The following is a 23,782-nucleotide window of genomic DNA, read 5'->3' as shown; positions in this document are numbered from 1 at the left end:
TTAACATCTAACATTTGAACAGGATGTACTCTAGGAAACCAGTGGAAAACTTGTTTTTGAGTGTGTGCATGTGTGTGTGTATAAATAACATAGTTTGGGAAATTAAACTATACAGTCTGTTGGAATCTTGTGATTAACAAATGAAGTCATCATTAAAACAGAGTTTGCTTGTGCCAGTGACAGAGGAAAAAGGTTGGGGCTTTTGAACCAATTGAACCAATCATATTGAAGGTGACATGTTAGTTTTATTTGTTTTCTCGATTCTATAAAAACTGTTGTATCTGTGTTTTACGGTGGGATTCTCAATGGAATTTGTCTGAGATCCTCCGGCCTTGCTTCTTGGGAGAGATTCCCTGAGAACTGCTCGGGAAGATCTCCTGGCCATAATAAAGGCATTTAAAGGACATTTGCTGAAAGTCTGTCTGTTATTACTGCTGTGCAGCAGCTCAGTTTAGGAAAGCAAGTAAGTTAGAGTATAAGACTCGGCCAGTTGTCGACGGAAGATGCAGAGAGCTAGAGTATAAAGGTTATTAAGTGTCGATTGGAAGATGCTGTGGGTGTCGATTTGAAGATGCCATATTTATTTATTAAGTGTCGATTTGCAGATGCTAGATAGTCAGGTTTAGGGAAAAACCCACAACAAGATACACTCAGAAACCCATGTCTCTTGAAGGATCTAAGGATTCTTAAAGGAGAACTCCGGTCAATTTTAACATTGAGCTAATTTTTTTGTACATTTGGAGTGCTGTCAATACAGAGAACCAACGACAAAAATCGGTGTTGCCTACACCAAGTTATTCTATTTTTAAAATTTGCACCCTGTTGACTTCAATGGGGCAAGTTTTAAACCTGCTTTTAGCCTCTTAACATCCTTGATGTGTCATTACAAGTGCACAGAAAATGTGAGTGATTCCTTCAGAGTGAACACGAGTGAATCTGACTGCAGTAGATGTGAAAGATATGGTTGAAGTTTTCGGTTGAAGCCCAAAGAAGTCGATTGCCGAGTTCACGTGCGTGATCATAGGTAACTAAACCTATGCGCGTGAACTCGGCAATCGACTACTTTGGACTTCAACCGAAAACAGGATGTAAACACAGGTATTTGCGCTGGCTTAAATAACATCATTTTTATACATATCTTTCACATCTACTGCAGTCAGATTCACTCGTGTTCACTCTGAAGGAATCACTCACATTTTCTGTGCACTTGTAATGACACATCAAGGATGTTAAGAGGCTAAAAGCAGGTTTAAAACTTGCCCCATTGAAGTCAACAGGGTGCAAATTTTAAAAAGAGGATAACTCGGTGTAGGCAACACCGATTTTTGTCGTTGTTCTCTGTATTGACAGCACTCCAAATGTACAAAAAAATGAGCTCAATGTTAAAATTGACCGGAGTTCTCCTTTAATAGCAACGTGTTTAGCTTCAAGACAGCGGTCATTCATCTTTGTTGGATTTGTGCTAGTTAGATGCAGTCCAGATGAAGTAGGGATGAAGTCTGAGTTTTCAAATATATGCAACTAAGCTTATTCAATAAACCCTGATCCTTTTTTATCATCACTTTGTCTCCGGCTTCCTTCTATTTCACAGCCTCCTCTGTAAACCTTCGGTTTTGGGATGCAGACAAAATACAGGTTTGTTAACAGATTTTGGCTTTCAGATAACACTTGCTGCAAACTGTTTTTGGGCATCAGACAAAACAAATGTCTTCTGATGGGATCTGGTAAAGAGGCTGGATCTAATATTCCTGGCGTGGAGATTTGAGCATTTTTGGACAGCAAGATATAGACACGATCTCACACTTTGAATGTTTTGTACTTTGTGCGCACCTCGTCAAACATGAACCTGATGAATGAAGGGAGGGTTAATTCTGAAGCCACTAAAAACAATTTTTTTTCTTTCTCCAATTTAATACAATACTATCAACCAAACAAAAAAACATTATTTGTGAACTGTTCAAACTAGAGTCCATGTGTATTAACTGTACAATTACAGTTATGAATATGAACTTATTCTGCGACTGATGACAGTTCATGTAAACGAGAAGAGTTCCTGGAAACATGGCACATCTCAAATGATCTTGACTACAGGGAAGTATTTGTGTGCCGAGAAGTCAAACTCAGGGAGGGCCTGAGAAAAGAGGAAACACAAGGATGCAATGAATTTCACAGTATCTCATTTCATCTATATGCAATTCCTTTTTAAGGAATTCAAGTTAGGCTTTATAAACAGCATCTTTGACTTGCTGTCTGTTACCACAAGACATCATTTTGACTCATCTCCAGTTTGTAATAAAAATGAGTCTATGAGGAAAATCATTCTGAGATTCAAAGCAAAAATGTTCAGCACATATTTTAAACTAATTTACTTACTTTTTAAACTGATTTAAGCATTTACTGCGATTTCACATCTCCCTCGTTTGGAGAGCTTGTTTCAGAACCTGGTGCGTTTTCTCCCTTAGTTTGGTTAGTTTAGGTTTGGTTAGCAATCCGACCCAATTAACTAGGCTTTATCACAGTGTTTGATGGGCAATGACATACGTTCCGTGAAAAACAGCAAGTGTTTGTTATACTAATGTCTCTCAAAATGAATCATGGATTAACCAGGAGCAAAGACTGCAAAGTAGAGGCTGGCGCCTGTACGTTTTAAAATGCCACCTAACTGCTTTTCTCTGAAATAGGTAGATGGTAAGTGTTGTCCCGATAAAGCCTCAATTCCTGCTGTTTCCTATCCATCCATCTGCTGTGCATATCCAATGGGAATACGATCATATTGAGCAAGTGTGAATGGCAAAAAAAAAAAAAAATCACATGAAATACGAAATTTTACAAACCCGCTCCAGGCTACTTTCATGTGGTTTGTAGTCCTATTCAAATCTCATTTCCTGAAATCTGTTTCATTCTGATCAGAATGATTTTGAGTTACATGGTCAAGGCAGGAGCTGAAATATTGGATCTAACTTTCAAATAAATGTCTATTGTAACATTTATTCTGTTGCAGACTCTCTCCCAATAGATGTCTCATTAAGTGTATATTATTTTTACAAACTGAGAGACGAGTTAACATGTTTTTTCCCTGGTAACAGACGGTCCATAGAGCTCAAGTTGTACTGAGCCCAGAATATTTGTATACACACATGTTGTACCTTAGTTTCTTTCTTGTGTCCTCCAGCCAGCAGTTTCATAACAACAATATTGGGTTTGGCCACTTTAAGGATGCGGTTAACCTACAACAGGAAGCAACATAACTGTCACTTCTTTACACAATATATAACTGACAACATAAGATTTTGATGTTACACTATATGACTTCACAATCTCCATTGTATATAATAATTTGTTAAAAATAATATGATATTTTTGTTTCCATCCATCAAAAAGAAAATATGAGTCATTTTTCTTAATATTATTTTAAAAAAGGCAATACTACAAAGTTATGTAGGCTGAATAAGAGTAAGATTTTTTTTAAAGAAATTACAACTTTTATTCAGCAAGGATCCATTAAACTGATCATAAATTACAATAAAGACTTTTACATTGTTGTGAAAAACTTCTTATAAATGTAATATAAATGCTGTTCTTTTGAACTTTCTAATAATTAAAAAATCCAGAAAAAAAGGATCACGTTTTAGACAAAAAGCAGCACAACTGTTTTCAACATTGATAATAATAAGAAATGTTTCAAATCATCATATTAGAATGATTTCTTAAGGATCATGTGACACTGAAGACTGCAGTAATGATGCTGAAAATTCAGCTTTGCATCACAGAAATAAATATTAAAATCGAAAACCAAATACCAATTTCTACTATATATTTGTGTTAATAAGACTCACAGAGCAATATAAGGACTGTTTGAAATGTACCTCTGCATCAGGGCTGGTGACGTTTTCAAGTATAAGTTTGGCCTGCTGGAAATGTTTACTGGCGGCCATATAGAGATCCGCTGAGCGCGGAGGAGGATTGTACTTCTTCAAATCTGACATTTCCTACATTTACACACACACACAAACACAGTTTACTGTAATCTTTGCACAGGATAGTTGCAGTAAACATGACCTTGAAGTGAGTAAAATCAGTGCTACCTTAAACTGGATGTAGTGCACTGGCGGCGGTGTGACGACACTGTTGAACGGGGCGAATCGATGCTCGTAGCGAACCTGCTCGCTGTCCAGTTCAAACTGAGGTTTGCGCACCTTTCTGTCCATATCCAACGCTATCATGGTCTGCAGAAATAAAGACTTTTAGTTTATTCAAAGTACATTAAAAACACAATTCACGCACATACAATGACTCAAATCCACACCTTCAATGAGGAGAATGTTTCTAATTTCCACATTAAAATTCATATTCGTTTGGAACAAAGTCAAAATTCTGATTGAAATAAATGACTGCAGCACCTGGGGGTAAGGACACGTAATACGCATGTGCATGCCGTCACCGTTTTTACAGATTCGTGGTTTTGTAGTTTACACTGAGACGATAATGGCATCGTTTTTAAAAGCTTGCACTTTGAAACCTGTTTTCAGGCCATCAAAACACCATTGGCATGTAAATGAACGGCCAAAACAGATAAAAAGTTCCTTCCTTAGTTTAAAATCGGTGTCGTGTAAACAGCTCCTCGATTTCTCCTTCTTTATCATGCACTCTTTTATGTCTCTGATCAACCAATCAAATCCATAGTTACATTGGCAGCTTTGAGTACTCCAGTGTGTTTGTGTTTATCAGGAAGCATTACCTTGTACATGCCAGCACACATGTTCTGGTAAGCTTGGCTCATGGTGATCTCTTTACTCAGAGGACGAGCTGAGGAGACAATGGAAACACAATGAGCGAGTCAGACCCAAACATCCCAGTCCTCCATAGCAACTGCAACTGTTGAATAAACGTCGGGCTGTGAGAACCTTTCTTCTTCTTCTTGCTCTTCTTGCTGCTTCGTACTTTCAGCTGCTCCTCCAGGATTCTCTCCTCTGCCATCTGAGAGCTGTCCGCTCGACTCAACGTGGACATGAGCCACGCATACAGGAACTCCGACAGATACCTGAACATACATGGAGAGAAAGATATATCTTTACTTTTTTTAATCTTTATCTGACTCTCAGAAATTAACAGGCTGTTTTGCTACTGTCACTTTAAGACTATATGCAAATGACCTCTGTTATGATTGGCTAACCTCTTCACATGTGTAATACTAAATCCGACATTAACATGCTAGCACTTTGGACTTCATTTAGGGAATCTTTCAGGGATGCACCAATATTAAAACTGTGGCTGATACCGATAAGCCGATAATTCTATTAGCATATTTACATATATAAAATGTATAATCATAATACTGACATATTATTTAAAAAATATTTTTAGCATATTAAAATCATAATTGTTATCATTTTTACTCCTCCACGATGCCTGGCGGTGGCGCTGGATATAATTTTTTATATTATTATATATTATTTAGTTTTTATTATGTATTAAGTTTATTGTACATCACACAAAAGATGAAGCGTTAGTTTTACTCCAGAAAATCACCGTAAGAGCTGAATAAACACTGTATAAGAAGTGCGCATTAAAGTCTTAACCATAAACTCTCACTCTCCCTTTCATTGTCATCAACATACACAGCGAATTACACAAAACACTCATTACAACTAACAGTAAACAAATACATTTTGCAGGTCAGATACATTTTTCAAACAGGGCGGGTCTACGCTAAACCTGCAGTGTCCGTCAACAGTCGTGGGAGGGGCTTGTGCAAAAGTATGTCACACTGCCCTGAATCTGAGAACGGGTTGTTCTGAGACAGTGCTTATGATTTATGGGGATTTAAAAAAAAAAAAAAAAGCACTGGGTGGATTTTTATCATTATAGTGTGGTTGTGTACACACATTTATGTTCAAACACCATGTAAAAGTGAATTTTGCATAATAGATGCCATTTAAATCTTCGGCATAATTGGTCAATGGTCGCTGTCCCTTTAAATGAGATGATTATCTACATTTTAAAATAGGTAGAAATAATTAAAATATTCAAATATTCAAATATTTTCTGATGGATATCTGATAACAGACGATATTGATAAAAAAATGCTAATAAACAATAGTATGTTTTGTGTGTGCTTGTGCATTCTGATCTGTCTATAGCATTAAAAGCATGTTTGTTTAGCTGTCGTACCAGTAGATGTAATAATACTCATGCATGCTGTAGAGCTCCAGCTCAAAGCCGCTGAGCAGGTACTGGATCATGATGCGCAGGTTATGATAGAGGATCCAGGTGCCCAGACAGGCTAAATGCTGCCTTTGAGGCTCCAGCTTCATCAGAAGACCGTGAAGAGCAGCGTCCACCTTCTCAGCCTAAACACCAACAAACACACTCAATGATGCTTTACAACTGACATGATGGCAGCAGACTTTCAGAAGCATGAACATTTTGGTTAAGTGGACTTCCAAAAGATGGGCAATAAAGATTTAAAATGTCTTAATTTGTGGTTTGAAACAACATAGTGAGTAAATTATGGCAGAACTTTCATTTTTGGGTGAACTAACCCTTACATTTATGCATTTAGCAGAAGCTTACAAAAGAGGAACAAAAGCAATAAATCTAATTCGTTGGTTAAACCCTTTTAGTTCTTTGTAATAAACACCTATGAATCGTAAGAAATAAGACCAGAAACACTTATTAAAAGGACAGTTCACCCACAAATGAAAATTCATCAATCATTTACTCAAAACCTGTTTCCAACCTGTATGAATTTCTTTCTTCTGATGAACTCAAAAGAAGATATTTTGGAGAATATGGGTAACCAAACAGTTGATGGACCACGTTGACTTCATAGTATCTTCAAAATATCTTCTTCAGAAATTCATACAGGCTGAGTAAATGATGACAATTTTAATTTTTGGGTGAACGGTCCCTTTGAGAAAGTATTAGGTTCAATTTTTAATTCATGTCATCTTTAACCAAACAAAAAACATCTACGCACCTCGTCCTGAAGGGTGGCAAACTCCTCCAGTATGTGACCCAATTTGTCTCGCTGGCGTGCTCTGTTGTGTCCGTGAATCTGGATAAGGCTGCAGAATGGCTGTGACACAAAATAACACTCTTAATTCATCTAATCAAAAACACTATTTCACCTGTTACAATAACATATCAAACAAAATGAATCACAAACCCGTGTGCAGTGTGTGACAAAGGAGTCAATGTAATCTTTAGCCTGGTGGTTATTGTTCAAACTGCATCTGTGAAAACAGCATTACAACAGTGAGGGAATATAATGTCATCTTAAAATAGTCATGAAATGTGAATTTTAGCAAGATGATAAGGACAGGCAGGAGAAATACTAAAACAGAATCACAAGACTAAGAATAACATTAGTTAATCTCTGCAGCTTTAATAGTAAAAACGTAGTTTAAATGTTTTCAAAAGAGTTCAAAAATCATGGTAGAAAATGGGGTAAAACTATTTTACAGTGTTACTTTGTTACACATTACAGTTACTATAGTAATAACTATAAATGATGCATTATTACATGCAACTAACCCTAAACCAAACCCCAATCCTAACCCTATAGTGTGTACATGTAATTAATTAACATTACTCAGTACTTAAATGTATACTTAACACTGTGACAAGGACATCTTAAAATAAAGAGTAACCGAAAATGGTCTTTTCTTTCTAAATTATGTAAATGCACCTCAGGAAACATTTTAAATTAAAAAACATATGCAGAAACGTCATGTAATTTATAAGCAACAAATTAATTAAAGAGTAAATAATATAGTCTAAAGAAATAATCACTCACTTTGTGGAGAGGACAGGTGGGCTGACAAAATAGCGCAATGCATCTTTAATCATATCCTGCATCAGATGAGTCCCAAACACCTTCCTATTGTCAATCAGAAATGTGGTCTGCATCACACACACACACACAGAGACAGACAGACAGCAGTCAGGTGAGTGTTCAGACTATCTACATGCCAAGACCAACCATCATATTATTCTGTCACTGTTTGTAACATAATTTATCAGAGACCAGTTTTATATGTGATATAGTTATGTTGAATGTGTTATTCATTGATAATTAAGTATTAAAAAACGCATTTCTTGACCAGAGAAGTTTATTTATTATTTTTTAAAGCCACGGCAGCAGCAAGGTAAGGAGATGTTCATGTTGAGAAAAAGAGTGAAGTCGTCATACAATTAAAAAAGTCTGTATAAGACATTTAAAGTCACCATGAAATCAAAATGGACAATTCCTGTTTTTATGTAATGCTGCATTGTTTTCTTTTATAAATGATTTATCCGTACACATCATTAAATTTTAAATAATTTATGTGCCATCATTAAAATAACTTCCCCTCCCTCTTGCAGTTGGGCAACCTGTCACTAACATGAGATCACAGCAATAGCAAACCACAACCATCCAATCAATTCCCCAAGGACAACATTGAGTCCCGCCTTACAATTTTTCCTCATTCAAGAAGCCGTTTCACTCGGATATACACTACCGTTCAAAAGTTTGGGGTCAGTAAGATTTTTAATTTTTTTAAAAGAAGTCTCTTCTGCTCACCAAGGCTGCATTTATTTGATTAAAAAAACAAAAAACAAAATATTGTGAAATATTATTCCAATTTAAAACAGCTGTTTTCTATGTGAATATACAGTAAAGTGTAATTTATTCCTGTGATCAAAGCTGAATTTTCAGCATCATTACTCCAGTCTTCAGTGTCACATGATCCTTCAGAAATCATTCTAATATGATGATTTGATGCTCAAGAAACATTTATGATTATTATCAATGTTGAAAACAGTTTTTTACATTTTTATTTCATGATGCTATGATGAATAGAAAGTTCAAAAGAACAGCATTTATCTGAAATCTAAAGCTTTTGTAACATTAAACACTACTGTTCAAAAGTTTGGGGTCAGTAAGAATTTTAATTTTATTTTTGGGGGAAATAAATAAAATAAATCAATACTTTTATTCATCAAGGATGAGTTAAACTGATCAAAAGTTACAGTAAAAGACATTTATAATGTTAGAAAATATTCTATTTTAAATAAATGCTGTTCTTTGTAACTTTCTATTCATTTTTTTATAATTTTGAAAATTTGTACACAACTGTTTTCAACATTGATAATAATAATGAATGTTTCTTGAGCATCAAATCGTATTAGAGTGATTTCTGAAGGATCATGTGACACTGAAGACTGGAGTAATGATGCTGAAAATTCAGCTTTGATCACAGGAATAAATTACAGTTTAAAATATATTAAAATAGAAAACAGTCATTTTAAATTGTCATAATATTTCACAATATTACTGTTTTTTTTTTTATTGTTTTTTATCAAATAAATGCAGCCTTGGTGAGCAGAAGAGACTTCTTTTAAAAACATTAAAAATCTTACTGACCCCAAACTTTTGAACGGTAGTGTACGTCAGAATAGGAAAGAAAGGACAATCGGAACTTCCATTTTATGCTGAATTTAAGATTAATGCCAAACAAATTCAGATGATCAGTTGAACATTTGTCTGAATGAAAACGTTGTCTATTAAGATTTTAAACAATCCAGTCCAGTAAAATATCTTTAACAGTCATTAATTGATTTTTGTCCATTTTCTATATATTCCAGATCTATGAGTAAAGCACGAGCTTCAGATGTAAAGAGAACTTTGTGAGATGAAGTTGGTCTTACCTGTAGCAGAGATCTAGACATCACACATGGAGACTGCTCACTGAATTCACAGAAGAAATCCTGAAACCGCAAACACTCAGCAGGATTAGTTACATCTCTCTCCAATACTTCCACCGAATGCATGTGTTAATACGGAGTTATTTTACCAAGATGCTGTGCAGGTTGGTTATGTTGATGACCTCACAGACATTTTTAATGCGCTCAATGAGTTTGCTGAAGTAGTTGACCATCTCTTCTCTCTTAATGATCTTGGCGTAGCGCGGGAAAGTGGGCGGGAGCAGGCGCTGGTTAACCAGCGGCTCAAAACCCATCATGATTGGGTGATCTGGAAGAAGCATGATGTGTACATTTGGGGAATTAAGGCGAGATACGGCAGGCAAAAACATCAATTTTTCATGCAGTGGTCAGTTTTGAGATTTTGGGCTAGTTTACTCCTTCAATATGTGTTTTTTCAAGCTGCTATAGAGAAAATGTTGAAAATATACATTAAGATGTTTATTTTATTACATTTTGTTTACTTGCAGCAGTAAGTTTCTCCCGAATTTACCAAGAAGTTAGCATTCCATTTATGTGACATTTTAATCAAAAAAATATGGCGAAAATCGTTTTTTTAAGGCTGTGGACAGTATATTTTGATTTCCTAGGTAATGAAAGCATATATCCTGAAATCCCTCTGAATTTTTTTTTTTCATCTTGTGTGTAAACAAAATGAACAAAGAATTTTGCACCTGGGTTTATCATATGTTCAGATCTATCTACCGAAAATATATGCAAAATCATGCATATTTAATGAGATAATGCCTAATTTGCATAATTAAACAAACATTTCTAAAACTTGTAATACATTTTTTTTATTTACTTGTGTAAGTAATCAACTGAGGAAGTTTCATGGTGATATCTATTATTTAAAAATCGTACTCTATTCACCTGTAGTGTCTCGCCTTAAGACAAATATGTTTAAACAAAAATGTTTAATTGTTTTTAGACTGTTACCTCCTTTGGTTGTGTCATTCTGTGACTGTATTCCATACTGTATAGAGGAGTGTATCGCGGGCAGCAAGTCAGCAGCCTGAGTCATCAGCTTCTGTGCCTCGCTGACAGCACTCATCTTAAATGTTGAATCAACCAATCAAAGATTAGATAACGAACTGGTGAATCTTTTTGTGAAGCAATATGCTTGGGTGAATTTAATAGTGTCATACCTCTTTTTTAGTGAAGGAGATGAGCGCGCTAAGCAGCAGACGAGTGAATTTAACACGACTGAACAGAGCCAAGCATTGCTGATGCTGAGGGCAAAAGAGAAGGACGATAATCAAAACTCTCAGTATTTCTGTACAGTGCTGTTTTTCACCCAAAGCATCCACACATCTCTTTATCTTAACTTTACTATTCAGGGAAATGATTATGTACTTACATCCAGTTCCACCTCAGGATCTCTTTGTTCACCCTGTCGACTGCGTGTACTCTGTAAAAAAAAAAAGAAAAAAAGAAAAAGGAAGAAATAAATATTTAACAAGTCAAGAAAAAAGAAGGAAAAGCTAAGAAGTATCATGAGATGGAGTCACCATACCTTCACTTTCCTCTGAAGTTCATCCTCAACATCTTTTAGCATTCCTATAGAAATTTTAAATGGCAAAATGAAAAGAATGAACAACAAAATCTTACAAAAACATGTAGTCTAATTTACATTTTGCATAAGTAAGACGAAGTCTAATATTTTGCACCGCTGCATTATTTTAATGATAATTAAGAACATTTACCTTTAAATTCTTTTTACTGTAGTTCATCTATGCTTTACTTTGTTTGTTGTACACTATCTTTCAAAAGTTTGGGATTGGTAAGAATTATTATTATTTTTATAAGTCTCTATTGCTCACCAAGGCTGCATTTATTTGATCAAAAATACAGTAAAAACAGTAATATTGAGAAATATAATTACAATTTAAAATAACTTTTGTATTTATAATATATAAGATATATATTTTAAAATACAATTCATTAAAACTACATTTCCATTACTGCAGTCTTCAGTGTCACATGATCCATCAGAAAACATTATAATGTGCTGATGTCACTTTTTGTCAGAATTGGTGAGAAAAGGTGCTTTATTGTCACAACGGTGAAAAATAAATACAATTAAAAACTAAAATGATTTTATTTTATTTACGAAAAATATAAAATCACAATCAAGATCGGTCTTTACACTCACCTGTCACTCTCAGATCTGTAACGTTATTTGCCATTTTAAAGCCGTAAGTCATGGCCTGAAAATCTTCCTGCGATTGGAAAACAGAAAACTTCATATTTAATGAATAAACCAACAGAAAAATTCAATAAAATAAAAAGTACAATAAAAGTACAATAAAAATAAATGGTGACTAATGGCCACACCGTAACTAAATATTTCCAATGGTCTTCCAATGGGTTCATTTATAAATAATCTACATATCGTCAGTAATCACACCAGACATTTTTAAATTAAAGTGACCCATTATGCTTTTTCCTTTCATGCTGTGTGTAATATTGCTGTTTGTGAATGTAAAAGGTCTGCAGAGTTTTAAAGATCAAAGAGCACGATAAATAAAGTTATTGTCCCCCAAAAGAAAGAATCGTTTCTGAACTGCCTGAAAAGAGTCGTCAGTAATTCTAGTCTAAGTTCCTCCTCGAACCCACGCAAGTTTGTGACAAATATAAAGCCTACGGTCTTCATTGGCTGCCCACGAAAAACGTCTGCTTTGACCGAGGCCTGGAAGAGTTTGGTTCGTGTTATTCATGTTGAGAAGACGCTGTGTTCTGCACTGCAAATCTTTTGAATGCACTTCCAAAGGATGAGGACTCAGACTCGAATTGATGAGGAATAACCAACGCCATTGTTACTGTTCGTATCAGTGTCTCAAGCGCTGAGGAAGATCCAGAGCTGAAATTCCGATATGGTAATGAGCGTTTGGTTTCCGACACAGCGCATTAAGGGTTTTCTGTTAGAACGGTGTCATGTAAGCGGCTGCTAAGTTAATAACAAATGATCTTTGCAACGGAAGTGAATCGATCAAAACTAACTTTAGCTGGACAATAACTTTATTCTAGAGCTGCTGTAAAGCCAAAACAATCTCTGTTACTTTAATTTCCTATCATCACTGTAAAGCTGCTTTGAAATAATATATATTGGTAAAAGCGCTATATAAATGAAGGTGACTTGACTTGACCAATCACAACAGACTGGGCCATCTGACCAACCAGAGCAGAGCAGGCTCTCAGAAAGGAGGGGTTTAGAGAGACTGAATCCTTTATTGAAACGTTTCAGGCACTGTGAGAAAAGAGGTGAAGCTGCAATGTATATTATTAGAAAATGTATGTATTTTTGTATGTATGTATGTATCTTGGGTGCATGTAAACCTATTGTAGGAGACCTTCAAAACAAAATCTGGAAACATTTAAAATAGCATAATGGGGGCACTTTAATAAAACAACACAATTTGAACAAGAGTCAAATAAGACAATTGAAAGCGTCTTGCCTCCTCAAACACAGCGGCTTTGTTGACTTTCTCGCGGGCGATGTCGCAGATCTTGAGGATGCCCAGAGCGAAGGCTTTAAGAGCAGGGTCTTGAATAAGATCCGGGTTATGAACATATAGACACGTAAACACAGTCTGAGCCAGAGAATGCCCCTCCAGCCATGTGATCTGAGACAGATGAAGACAACAGTGACAGAATATTCATTACAGTCAGTAAACTCAAATGCAGCTTTTTCCAGCCACTGCTTTCTTTAGCGTACACTACCATCTCAGTGTCACATGATCCTGCAGAAATCATTCTAATATGGTGATTTGATTTGAAGAAACATTTCTTATTATTATCAATGTTGAAAACAGTTGTGCTGCATTATATTTTTGTGGAACCATGATAATATTTTTCCATGAAAATAAAGTTCAAAAGAAAAGCATTTATACAAGCGAAATATCTTACCTGTCTTTCCTGATCTTTCCTGTCACTTATGATCAATTTAATGCTTTTTTCCTTAATAAAATTATTAATTTCTTTAATTTCTTGTTGAATGTGTATTTTACTCTATTGTGTGTGATATGTATATATGTATCTATATATCTCTATCTCTATCTCTATCTCTAGATATCTAGATAGATAGATAGATAGATAGATAGATAGATAGATAGATAGATAGATAGATAGATAGATAGATAGATAGATAGATAGATAGATAGATAGATAGATAGATAGATAGATAGATAGATAGAATTATTTTTATTTTTTTTATCATTACAGACACTTTATTATTATAATGTTTTTTTTACTTTGCAATTGATACACAGCTTCATGAAACACATTTTTGTGTTTGGTGATATCAATACTGACCAGACAGCAAAAACATGTGTCCATGATCCCGATGAGCTCAGGAATACTCAGATCCTTCACTCGTATGGCCTCATCCTTAGGAAGAAGAAAAAATGACAGAGAGACAAAAAGAGAGAGTACACTTTCAGTAAAGTAGAGTACTGTGAATAATGTAAATAAAAGCCTAAATTAAATCTGTTCATCATATAAAGTGGTCGTGAGTCTTTAGAAAATTTGGACTAAACCGCTCAATTAATATGGATTAGTTTTTGAACTTTTTGAAGCGTCAAAGTGGTAGTTGCGTAGCTGTCAATGGAGGGACAGAAATCTCTCAGATTTCATCAAAAAGATCTTCATTTGTGTTTCGAAGATGAACGAAAGTCTTACAGCCAGGTTTGGGTGAGGGTGAGTAATTAATGACAGAATTTTCATCATTGGGTGAACTAACCCTTTAAACTCACTATATTCAGGTTCATTATTATATAAAATCATTCGAGTGCTACCTTAACAGCTTGTTCAAAGTTGAGGACTTTACGGTTGACTTGGTTCCCGATCATCCCAGCATCCATCTTCGGATCCATCATCTCGATGGCTGACATCGCCTCAAACAGACCAAACCTACAGGAACATGAGCATTACGTATACCGAGCGAATGCACCAAATGTTGAATTACATGTAAAAGTATTTCTTTGCTCAAAAAAATAAAATAAAAATGTCTTACAGTTTGTCATGGAGCAACTCGCCAAGTTTGAGTTCTGCAAAAACAAACTCATTTAATCAGCAAATTCGGTTTCTGTACCGCATTTCACTACAAGATTAATCAACAGGTGAGCACAATAAAACACGACTGGTGGCACCAGGAGTCTCATTTATTAAACTGTGCGTAGGATCTTTACTAAAAGTGTACGTGCACCCGAAAGCCAAAAATGGCGTACGCCAAAAAATATTCAGACTTATAAAACCATGCGTACGCAACAACCTGCGCAAAATTCCCTTTATAAATCTCAGTCAGCGAAATATTGTGCGCACATGCATCTCCTCCCGAAATAACCATAAATGGAGCTTACAATGCATATCCTCATCTGCATATCTTTTGCATATGCATATTCATCCACATGATACCACATTTAATGGTACAAGACATTAGGAAAATATGAGATACGGATGTGCCGTCACATTACATTGATAAAAATCATTTAGTAGCCTATCCTTGCATTATTTTTGAATAAATAAATCAAATAGTGTAAAATACATTTCAGATAAAGTTTTCCTCAATATTTTCCACTGGCCAAATAGTATTTTTAATTGATTTATATTTTTAATGGAAACAGATTGTTGTGGATTATTAGCACGCCACAGGGAAAAGTGTTCAAAAGCATCGCATCCACTACAAATTTTTATATTTATTGAATATAAAAAAGTTGTAACTTCTCAGTAATGATTTCATGTAATTGAAGTGTTTAACTCCATTAATAAGAATGGCATACAGTACCAGTCAAAAGTTTGGAAACATTACTATTTTTAATGTTTTTGAAAGAAGTCTCTTATGCTCATCAAAACTGCAGTTAAATAACAAAAAAAACAAAAAAAACATTAATATTATGAAATATTATTGCAATTTAAAATAATGGTTCTCTTTTTTAATATACTTTAAAATGTAATTTATTTTTGTGATGCAAAGCTGAATTTTCATCAGCAAGTACTCCAGTCTTTGGTGTCTTATGATCCTTCAGAAATCATTCTAATATGATGATTTGATACTCAGTTATTATCAATGATGGAAACAGTTGTGCTGTTTAATATATTTTTTTGGAATAATTTTTTCAGGATTCATTGAGGAGTAAAACGTTAACAGCATTTATTCATAAAAACAGCATTTATTCAAAATAAAAACATTTCTGACAATATAAATCGTTACCATCACCTTTTATCAATTTAACGCATCCTTGTTGAATTAAAGTACTAATTTCTTAAAAAAAAAATGTATTGTTCCCAAACTTTTGAACGGTAGTGTATATTGTTACAAAAGATTTCTATTCTAAATGAATACAGTTCTTTTTAACTTTTTATTCATCAAATAATCCTGAAAAAAGTATCTCAGGTTCTAAAAAAAATATTAAGCAGCACAACTGTTTCCAACATTGATCATAAATCAGCATATTAGAATGATTTCTGAAGGATCATAAGACACCAAAGACTGGAGTACTTGCTGATGAAAATTCAGCTTTGCATCACAAAAATAAATTACATTTTAAAGTATATTAAAAAAGAGAACCATTATTTTAAATTGTAATAATATTTCATAATATTACTGTTTTTTTTTTTTTTTTTTTTTTTAACTGCAGTTTTGATGATCATAAGAGACTTCTTTCAAAAACATTAAAAATAGTAATGTTTCCAAACTTTTGACTGGTACTGTATGTAATCAATGTTTATATCAGAAGTAAAACATAGTTTAAATCATTCTTTTATTTATTTAAACTGTTATTGTGAACATGCATTGCATTTATGATTAGGACTCATAATGAAGTTTTTCCTTCATCTGCCGTTAGATAAATATGCGTCAGTTTCACTAAACGGCCCAACGCGCTCGCTGGCGTGGACATTAAAGAATGGATGGATGTTTGCTTCATGTGATAGGCTTGGTGAGTGAAATTATATTTGTATTATCTTTCTGTATATGTATAATTTTCTTAAAATGTTCTGACATCGACTCCAGCTCACCATCGGTGTCACCAAACTGCTCCATCTCCAAAATGTTCATACGCATGGGTCAGAGTTTGCGTGCAGGTGCGCCGTCAGGTTTGGTTTTATAAATCACAACTTATGCGTCGGAAGTGGCGTACGCCTCTTTCAGGACCTGTTTTGTGCGTACGCAACGGTTATAAATGAGGCCCCAGAACTGTCCAAAAATCTCCTGTTCACAATAACACAGATGTATTGAGGTGACACTGAGGCGCAGTGCTGGAGCTTAATCATGATGTCAAGGTCAAGCTCGCATGGGAAAGGAAGTTAATTTTAGAACTCTCAGTGACCATAAATGGTAAAGATTTAAATATCAGCAACATTTCTGCAGCCGTGCCTCATTGTACTATTAGATGATGGATCCTGCATGCAATCAACATTTCTCCAGAAAATTTTGGTGGGGAGAAAGAAAAAAATAAAGGTTAATGCAAGACAGAATATCCTCGTGAATCACAAATTCAAAGAATATTGGCTGTAATAGGATATGAAGTCTGCATCCTGTTTAGGAATATAACTTTTTACTTTTATAAATAACTGGCAGTTGCAGGATACATGGACATTTTTTGCTTGTTTTGGAAAAATCTGGTTTGAATATTAATGTAAATGTTACATAAACAAGGCATATTTTTCTTCCTGTCTTTCTCAGGGATTTGTGGAAAATGGCTATTCTGAGAAAAGACCGTTATGATCATTGACAGTGACATCTACTGCAGAGTTCAGCCAATGATAACTCACAGCTTTGTCATGCCCATGAAACACATACACTCCTATGCAAAAAATAAATAAATAAATATTAATAATAAAAAAAACCTGGCTAAATACTAAGCTTTTAATTGTCTTCTTAACCACAAATTATTGGTCAGGAAATTAGCAAAATGTAACCAAATGCACAAGTTTTTGGCAGAATATGGGAAGTTGGTTCAGGCTCATCTTTTGGCTTTGATCATATTCTAGATTTGAACCCTGTAGTGAATATTTGGTCTCACATTAAACTCAAATGAACTGGGAGACATTTTTCAACTACTCTGTTTGAAGCCATTAACATTGAGTTGAACAACACTGACTCTTCTTCCTGTAAAAAGCTATCTGAGAGTTGGGGAAGGCTATTGCGTGCAAAGTTACTTTATCTACAGTATTTGTGCAATTCTTGCTAATGTTTTGCCACGTAGTGCACACACACACACACACACACACACACACACACACACACACACACACACACACACACACACACACACAAACACACACAAACACACACACACACCTTTACAGGCTCCTTTGAATTCTTTGGTGACGTCCACCCAGTCGGCATTGTTTCTCATCTTCTCTGGGATCCCAAGACCCCAACCTCCCTCCTCCTCCTCTACCGATGACTTCATCACCATTGAGACGGCTACGAACATAAAAAAATATGTGCATTAAAACAAGTGCATCTTTGGAACAAGAATGAAGATCTTTTTAATGAAATCTGAGCGATTTCTGTCCCTCCATTGACAGCTACACAACCAGAGGTTATATGAGAGGTTCTCATTGGTTCTCGCACGTCAAACGAATATGCTTGAGCTTCCGTTTACCACAACTGATGTGTGAGTTGATGAATGTTTATATGATTGTGAATAAAAGCATAAATTAAATCTGTTCATCATATAAAGCAATCGTGTCTCTCTTCAGAAAATATTGGACTAAATCGCTCAATTCATATAGATTAGTTTTACAATCTCTTTATGAACTTTTTGAAGCATCAAAGTGGTAGTTGCATAGCCTCAGATTTCATTAAAAGATCTTAATTTGTGTTCCGAAGATGAACGAAAGGTATAGTCTTGGTAAGACTATAAGGTAACTTATAAGGTAACTTATAGGTTTGGAACGACATGAGGGTGAATAAATAATGACAGAATTTTCATTTTTGGGTGAACTATTCCTTTAATAGTTGCCAGGAATATATTGTACAAGCACATATTAATATGACAAATTAGAGAATATAAGGGAAACACAGAATATTGAATAAATAATGCACGATTAAGTAAACAATGGAACTATTTCAAGACTTCAGACTGAACGGCCACTTCTATAGTTTGCATGAACACAATTTTGCGTTTTTAAATAACTGGGTTTCAGCACAATAGATATCACAAAACCTTGTGAGTTACCAACCTATAGACACATCTTGGGGCAATATATGCACCACAAATGCTGTCTCGGAAGGCAGTTCAGTAGTTTTTGAGCACAACTAAATATGTCCAAATTTGGTGTCTCTTCAAGCTACAATCAGGCATGACAGACCATAGGCAAAGACACTCAAACAAGCTCCAGTATTTTCCTGGGTTAAATACTGTACTAATGAGGACACTTGTGGAGAAGAACTCATGGTCACTGTACTGTAACCTCCCTTTGTTGTTACTGCTACTGGTCGACGACGAATCGTCTTTGAATTCAGGTGAGTGTGCGTTTTAATGGATATAATAGGATATTAATTACACGTTTGATTTGGTGAAATTATTTTTTAAATACAGAACCAGCATCGATGTGTCAAACTGCACATGAACAAATAGCCAGATGACATTAGCGAAGAGCGATAAATGCTAAGCTGTCTAACCCCTAACATATATCATTACTGCTAAATATATACTTTACAACATTTGAAGTATATATTCATTAACAAAAAGACATTCAAAGGGTAAATAAATACAATACCTTTAGAAAGGCAGTCTTTCTGTCCTGTTCCAAATATACAGCGCTGCTGCAGCGGACGCCTGTGAATGACGTCATACTGTGATTTGCATTCTGGGACATGTAGTTCTGAGCTTTGAGGCTCATGTAAAATGTTTGTTATAACGTGCTATTTATTCTGGATAAAAATATTATTACTTTGTCAAAATGTTTAATCTATAAATATAGGCTTTTAAATAATCTACACTTTATAATATTTATAATACTTAATGAGTTCCGGTCAGTTAAATTCCTGTCAGAATGAGAAATTTAAAAATGCACTGAAGTTGCTTGTTTAGTTCATAAAATAATATAATATTGTGTAGAGGTATGGTATGGGAGACCCATTTTCTTGCACTGTTTTTTTAATTATTATATTATTAGAACTGCAAAACTCGAAAACATTATGTATAAAAAATAGTTCGCATTAGTAAAGTAATAGATTACATATATAAAGTAAAATAAATAAATGTATGATAAAAAAATAAAATGTAGCGAAATAAAAAAACAATAACAATAAATAATAACAAAATCACAAAATTAAAAACAATTTAATAAAATAATGTATCAAGATGTTTTTAAAACGTGTGAAATTGTGACATGATTATAAATGTATATATTATTATATTGATATATATTATACATATGTATATTTATGTATGTATGTATAATATATATAAATATAATAATAAATATATAATAAATTATAATTATATATATATATATATATAAACAAACACATATATAAACACAATTTTATGTTAGATGCGATTAATCGATTTGAACGCACTTTATATGTGTGTGTTATATATTTAATAATAAATGACTAATGGATTTTTTCCTCACGTCTACCGTCGTTACGTTAGTCACGCGAGAAGCTGCGCAGCGCTGTGTGTGACGCTGATCTGTAGTCCATCTGTGCGTCACACTCTGATGTGACACATGAGGTGCAGATCCTGGATTCTGCGCCAGGACGCGCCCTCACTTCCGAGTGTGTGTTGGGGGATAGAGTCAATAATAACAACACCATCAGGGGGCTTGTGTTGTGTCTGTGCTGCCAAGAGATCGCGCTGTGAGGAGTTCAGATGGCGCAGCTCTCGCGTGCTTTAAAGGTTGGTGTTCGCATGTATTTTTATTTCTGTGCCAATGACAGATATCAGCTGTCCTGTTAGCGTGTCTGTGCTAACACTGGAGCTTTCTCTGTAGTGGACAGGTGGATCTGACATGATCATGAGTGCACTTCAATCATACAGGAGGGGTTTTGTCAACTTAATAATTAATAATGGCACTGAATTAATTATTCATTAGCTGATCTGAATCTGACTGTAATAAATGGCCAACCTCCTCTGACAGCCTAATTTAAATAGGAATGGACTGTACTTGCACAATTACTGGCCTTGGCTCAAAACCCAATGTGCTCCCTACATGGACAGCTTTTTTGGTAGCCTATTATGCCCTAAAATGGCTGTCCAGATTGAAAGCACAGCAGGTTTCATGTCCTAAAAAAGCTGTCTGTGTGGGCAGGTAGGCTATGATACACAAACAATATTGTTTATGTTGGCAGCTCTTTAGAGTTTGATGCTTAAAAATGTCTATTTGGACAGCAAGACCCAAAAAATATAATCTAGTTAGGAAGCTCAGTAGATATTGATGCTTAAAAATGCTCTGAAATAGGCTTTGGCACCCTAAAATGCTGTTGGAAGCTCTCCTAAAGTTTTATGTCTTAATATGAAACCTTTATAGGCAGAAACGCTGTCATGTCCAGTAATGCTGTCTAGGTAGGAAGCTCAGTAGGTCTTAATGCCCAACAATGTTGTCTATGTGAACTGATAGACTATGATGCCCAACAATGTTGCCTAGTTTGGCAGCTCAGTCAGCACTGATGCACAAGAGTGTTTTCATCTAGGTATCTGTGTTGGTACAGTAGTTTGCTCACTAGGTTTTGAGACACAGCCGTTGATCTTGATTAAGATTATTGCTGCTGTTTTTGTTTTTTCCTCCCTTGAACAAGTAAAATGCTTATGATTTAAGACTGTATAAAGTGGCCTATGTTGCTGTATAAACTCGGACTGATTGTAATGCAATAGTGTGACTTGATTCTCTTTATAAATTAAATGTGATTTTCTGTATAAATGTATTTCTACATTTCCCCCCCTCAGCAGTCAGTTTGACGTTTTATTGAATGTGAGAAGAAATGAATAAACCAAAAATGGCAGCAGAAAAAAGGTTAGTTTTTGTTTAAACACACACACACACACACACACACACACACACACACACACACACACACACACACACACACACACACACACACACTAGCAGCTCTATGACGACATGCAGTTTACAGTTTTTTGACTGCCTGAAACATCTTTATTATACACGTAGTAAGCTTTGTCAGTGTTGACTTGGCCTGATGTGATGGTTTCCTGTATTCCCAGTGCTTCCCGGGTGCTGGTGTTGCTGAGTCAGCTGGAAAGACTGAACGAGGAGCCCAAAGTCTCTGATAAGGATGCCATCCGTCAAATCACAGGAAAAGTCCTTCACCTCATCCAGACCCAAGGTGACCTGACACACGTATACACAAAACCAATGCATTAACACAACGAGTGGGATCGGCAGCTTCAAACATGCACAATAATTCCTGGGGCCGGTTTCACAAAGCTATTTTAGACCGGTCTAAAGTGTTAGACAAGTCTAAAATTTGCTCATAGACAGTCTAATGCAAGTTAGACTGTTTCACAAAAATAAAGACTGACTTAATTTAGACCAAAAAAATTAGACACCTTACCCCCAGGCTAACTTAGGTCTAAGACTCTGTGTTACCTTGGCAACCAGCAGTAACAATCAGTTACATTACAAACTGCCAAAAGAAAAGGGAAAATGGCTCATAATCTAAACATTATCTTTTTACTACATTCCCAAGTAAAATATCCTTGTCTGTTAGGGCCGTTACATAGTCAACGCGAGCAACGATCGACGCGCTCCCTTTCATACGCAAGCGTCACGGGCGGTGCGTGAAATGCAATACACCGTGACTGCCCAAACAGGGGGTAGTAGAGTCATAGTGGAGTCATAGCTCTGAATGCCCGTCTATTTCGCTTCAAACGCTCGCTTTATACACGCGTCCTATTCGCCTTGGACGTGCGAACGGATTCAAAATGTTCAAGCGTCGAACTAGACGCGATAGACGCGAATTTGACGCTCTATTCGCGTTTGGTGTGAACGCTGCATAATAACAGGCTGCGATGTCAAGATTGCAATGCTGGAATGTGTGTGTGTGTGTGTGTGTATGTGTGTCAGAGAGAGGCACGGGCGCGATCGAACAGTGGAAACATAAAAACATACTCCGTCATTTATACTCCTCCAACAAACACATATTTTCCGCTGGGGTAAACTGCACTGAGCGGTTGAATGCGCTTACTCGATCCGCCATGTTTTTTGTTTTGAAAAGTGTCTTATTTTACCCAGAATGCATTGCAGTGTAGTCCTACTTAAGATAGTCAGAGTCTTAACTGCTTTGTGCAACGGTCTGATTTAGATGTCTATCTGAAGTCTGACTATCTACTATATCTAAGCCATAGTCAAAGTCTATCTTTGTGAAACCGGCCCCTGGTCTTTTTGTGGAAAATTCAGCAAATAAAAATGTTTGACTTAAAGTGCTCCTATTATGCTTTTCCAGATATTACCTTTCATTCAGTGTGTTACATAGATGTTCGTGAACGTGCATGTAAAAGGTCTGCAAAGTTTTAAAGATAAATACTATTAGTAGTAAATACTAATGTTAACCTAAAGCCAAATAGCTATTCAGACATTGTTTTTTAACAGTAGATTTGAATAGATTTGAATAGATTTGAATAGATTTGAATAGATTTGTCAGGGTTGTCTTGAATGTCCTGTCCTCCTCAAAAGTTGGTAGTAGGAGTGTAATAGGAAACACTCACTTTTTGGTAGCATTTTATAGAACCAATGAGGTTCATTCTCGTGTTACGCATTATGTTTGAGCTTCTGCAAGAACCAATGAGGTTCATTCTCGTGTTACGCATCATGTTTGAGCCTTCAACAAGAACCAATGAGGTTCATTCTCGTGTTACGCATCATGTTTGAGCTTCTGCAAGAACCAATGAGGTTAATTCTCGTGTTACGCATCACGTTTGAGCTTCAGAAAGAACCAATGAGGTTCATTCTCAGGTTACGCATCATGTTTGAGCTTCTGCAAGAACCAATCAGATTCATTCTCGTGTAAGGCAGCTTATTTGAGCTTCAGCAAGAACCAATGAAGTTTGTTCTC

General features: G+C 35.5%; 2 protein-coding genes across 6 annotated transcripts in view; one reads left to right on the top strand and one right to left on the bottom strand.

The window, feature by feature from the left end:
- Nucleotides 1-1,902: 1,902 nt before the first annotated feature.
- naa35 (N-alpha-acetyltransferase 35, NatC auxiliary subunit) lies at nucleotides 1,903-21,971 on the bottom strand. 2 transcript variants are annotated; one of them, XM_081350056.1, is made up of 24 exons: nucleotides 21,900-21,971; nucleotides 19,480-19,538; nucleotides 18,050-18,178; nucleotides 14,762-14,795; nucleotides 14,544-14,658; nucleotides 14,062-14,136; nucleotides 13,206-13,373; nucleotides 11,903-11,969; nucleotides 11,264-11,307; nucleotides 11,108-11,158; nucleotides 10,896-10,979; nucleotides 10,687-10,801; nucleotides 9,840-10,018; nucleotides 9,694-9,753; nucleotides 7,799-7,905; nucleotides 7,169-7,235; nucleotides 6,980-7,078; nucleotides 6,172-6,350; nucleotides 4,905-5,041; nucleotides 4,739-4,806; nucleotides 4,086-4,226; nucleotides 3,867-3,989; nucleotides 3,147-3,227; nucleotides 1,903-2,131 (listed from the first exon to the last, which is right to left on the bottom strand). In XM_081350056.1, exons 3-24 carry the CDS (start codon nucleotides 18,168-18,170, stop codon nucleotides 2,072-2,074), a joined length of 2,175 nt encoding a protein of 724 aa, XP_081206182.1. In that variant the 5' UTR covers nucleotides 18,171-18,178; nucleotides 19,480-19,538; nucleotides 21,900-21,971; the 3' UTR covers nucleotides 1,903-2,071. The 2 variants fall into 2 exon arrangements, with proteins under 2 accessions (XP_081206182.1, XP_081206181.1); XM_081350055.1 differs by having other exon boundaries at nucleotides 21,874-21,915.
- Nucleotides 20,363-23,782, top strand: part of agtpbp1 (ATP/GTP binding carboxypeptidase 1) — a 46,252-nt gene continuing 42,832 nt past the window's right edge. For 3 of the 4 annotated variants that reach the window (XM_081350049.1, XM_081350053.1, XM_081350052.1), the window contains exons 1-3: nucleotides 20,420-20,606; nucleotides 21,654-21,720; nucleotides 21,933-22,054. In XM_081350049.1, coding sequence (XP_081206175.1) covers nucleotides 21,689-21,720; nucleotides 21,933-22,054 — 154 coding nt within the window. In that variant the 5' untranslated portion in view covers nucleotides 20,420-20,606; nucleotides 21,654-21,688. Of the gene's footprint in view, nucleotides 20,607-21,653; nucleotides 21,721-21,932; nucleotides 22,055-23,782 lie in introns of all 4 variants that reach the window. The other variant, XM_081350050.1, reaches the window with a different exon arrangement.

The sequence above is a fragment of the Scardinius erythrophthalmus genome, assembly GCF_964197995.2.
Source record: "Scardinius erythrophthalmus genome assembly, chromosome: 20".
Taxonomy (NCBI): domain Eukaryota; kingdom Metazoa; phylum Chordata; class Actinopteri; order Cypriniformes; family Leuciscidae; genus Scardinius; species Scardinius erythrophthalmus.
Note: the sequence above shows the minus strand (reverse complement) of the source record. Positions and strands in the feature narration are given on the sequence as shown.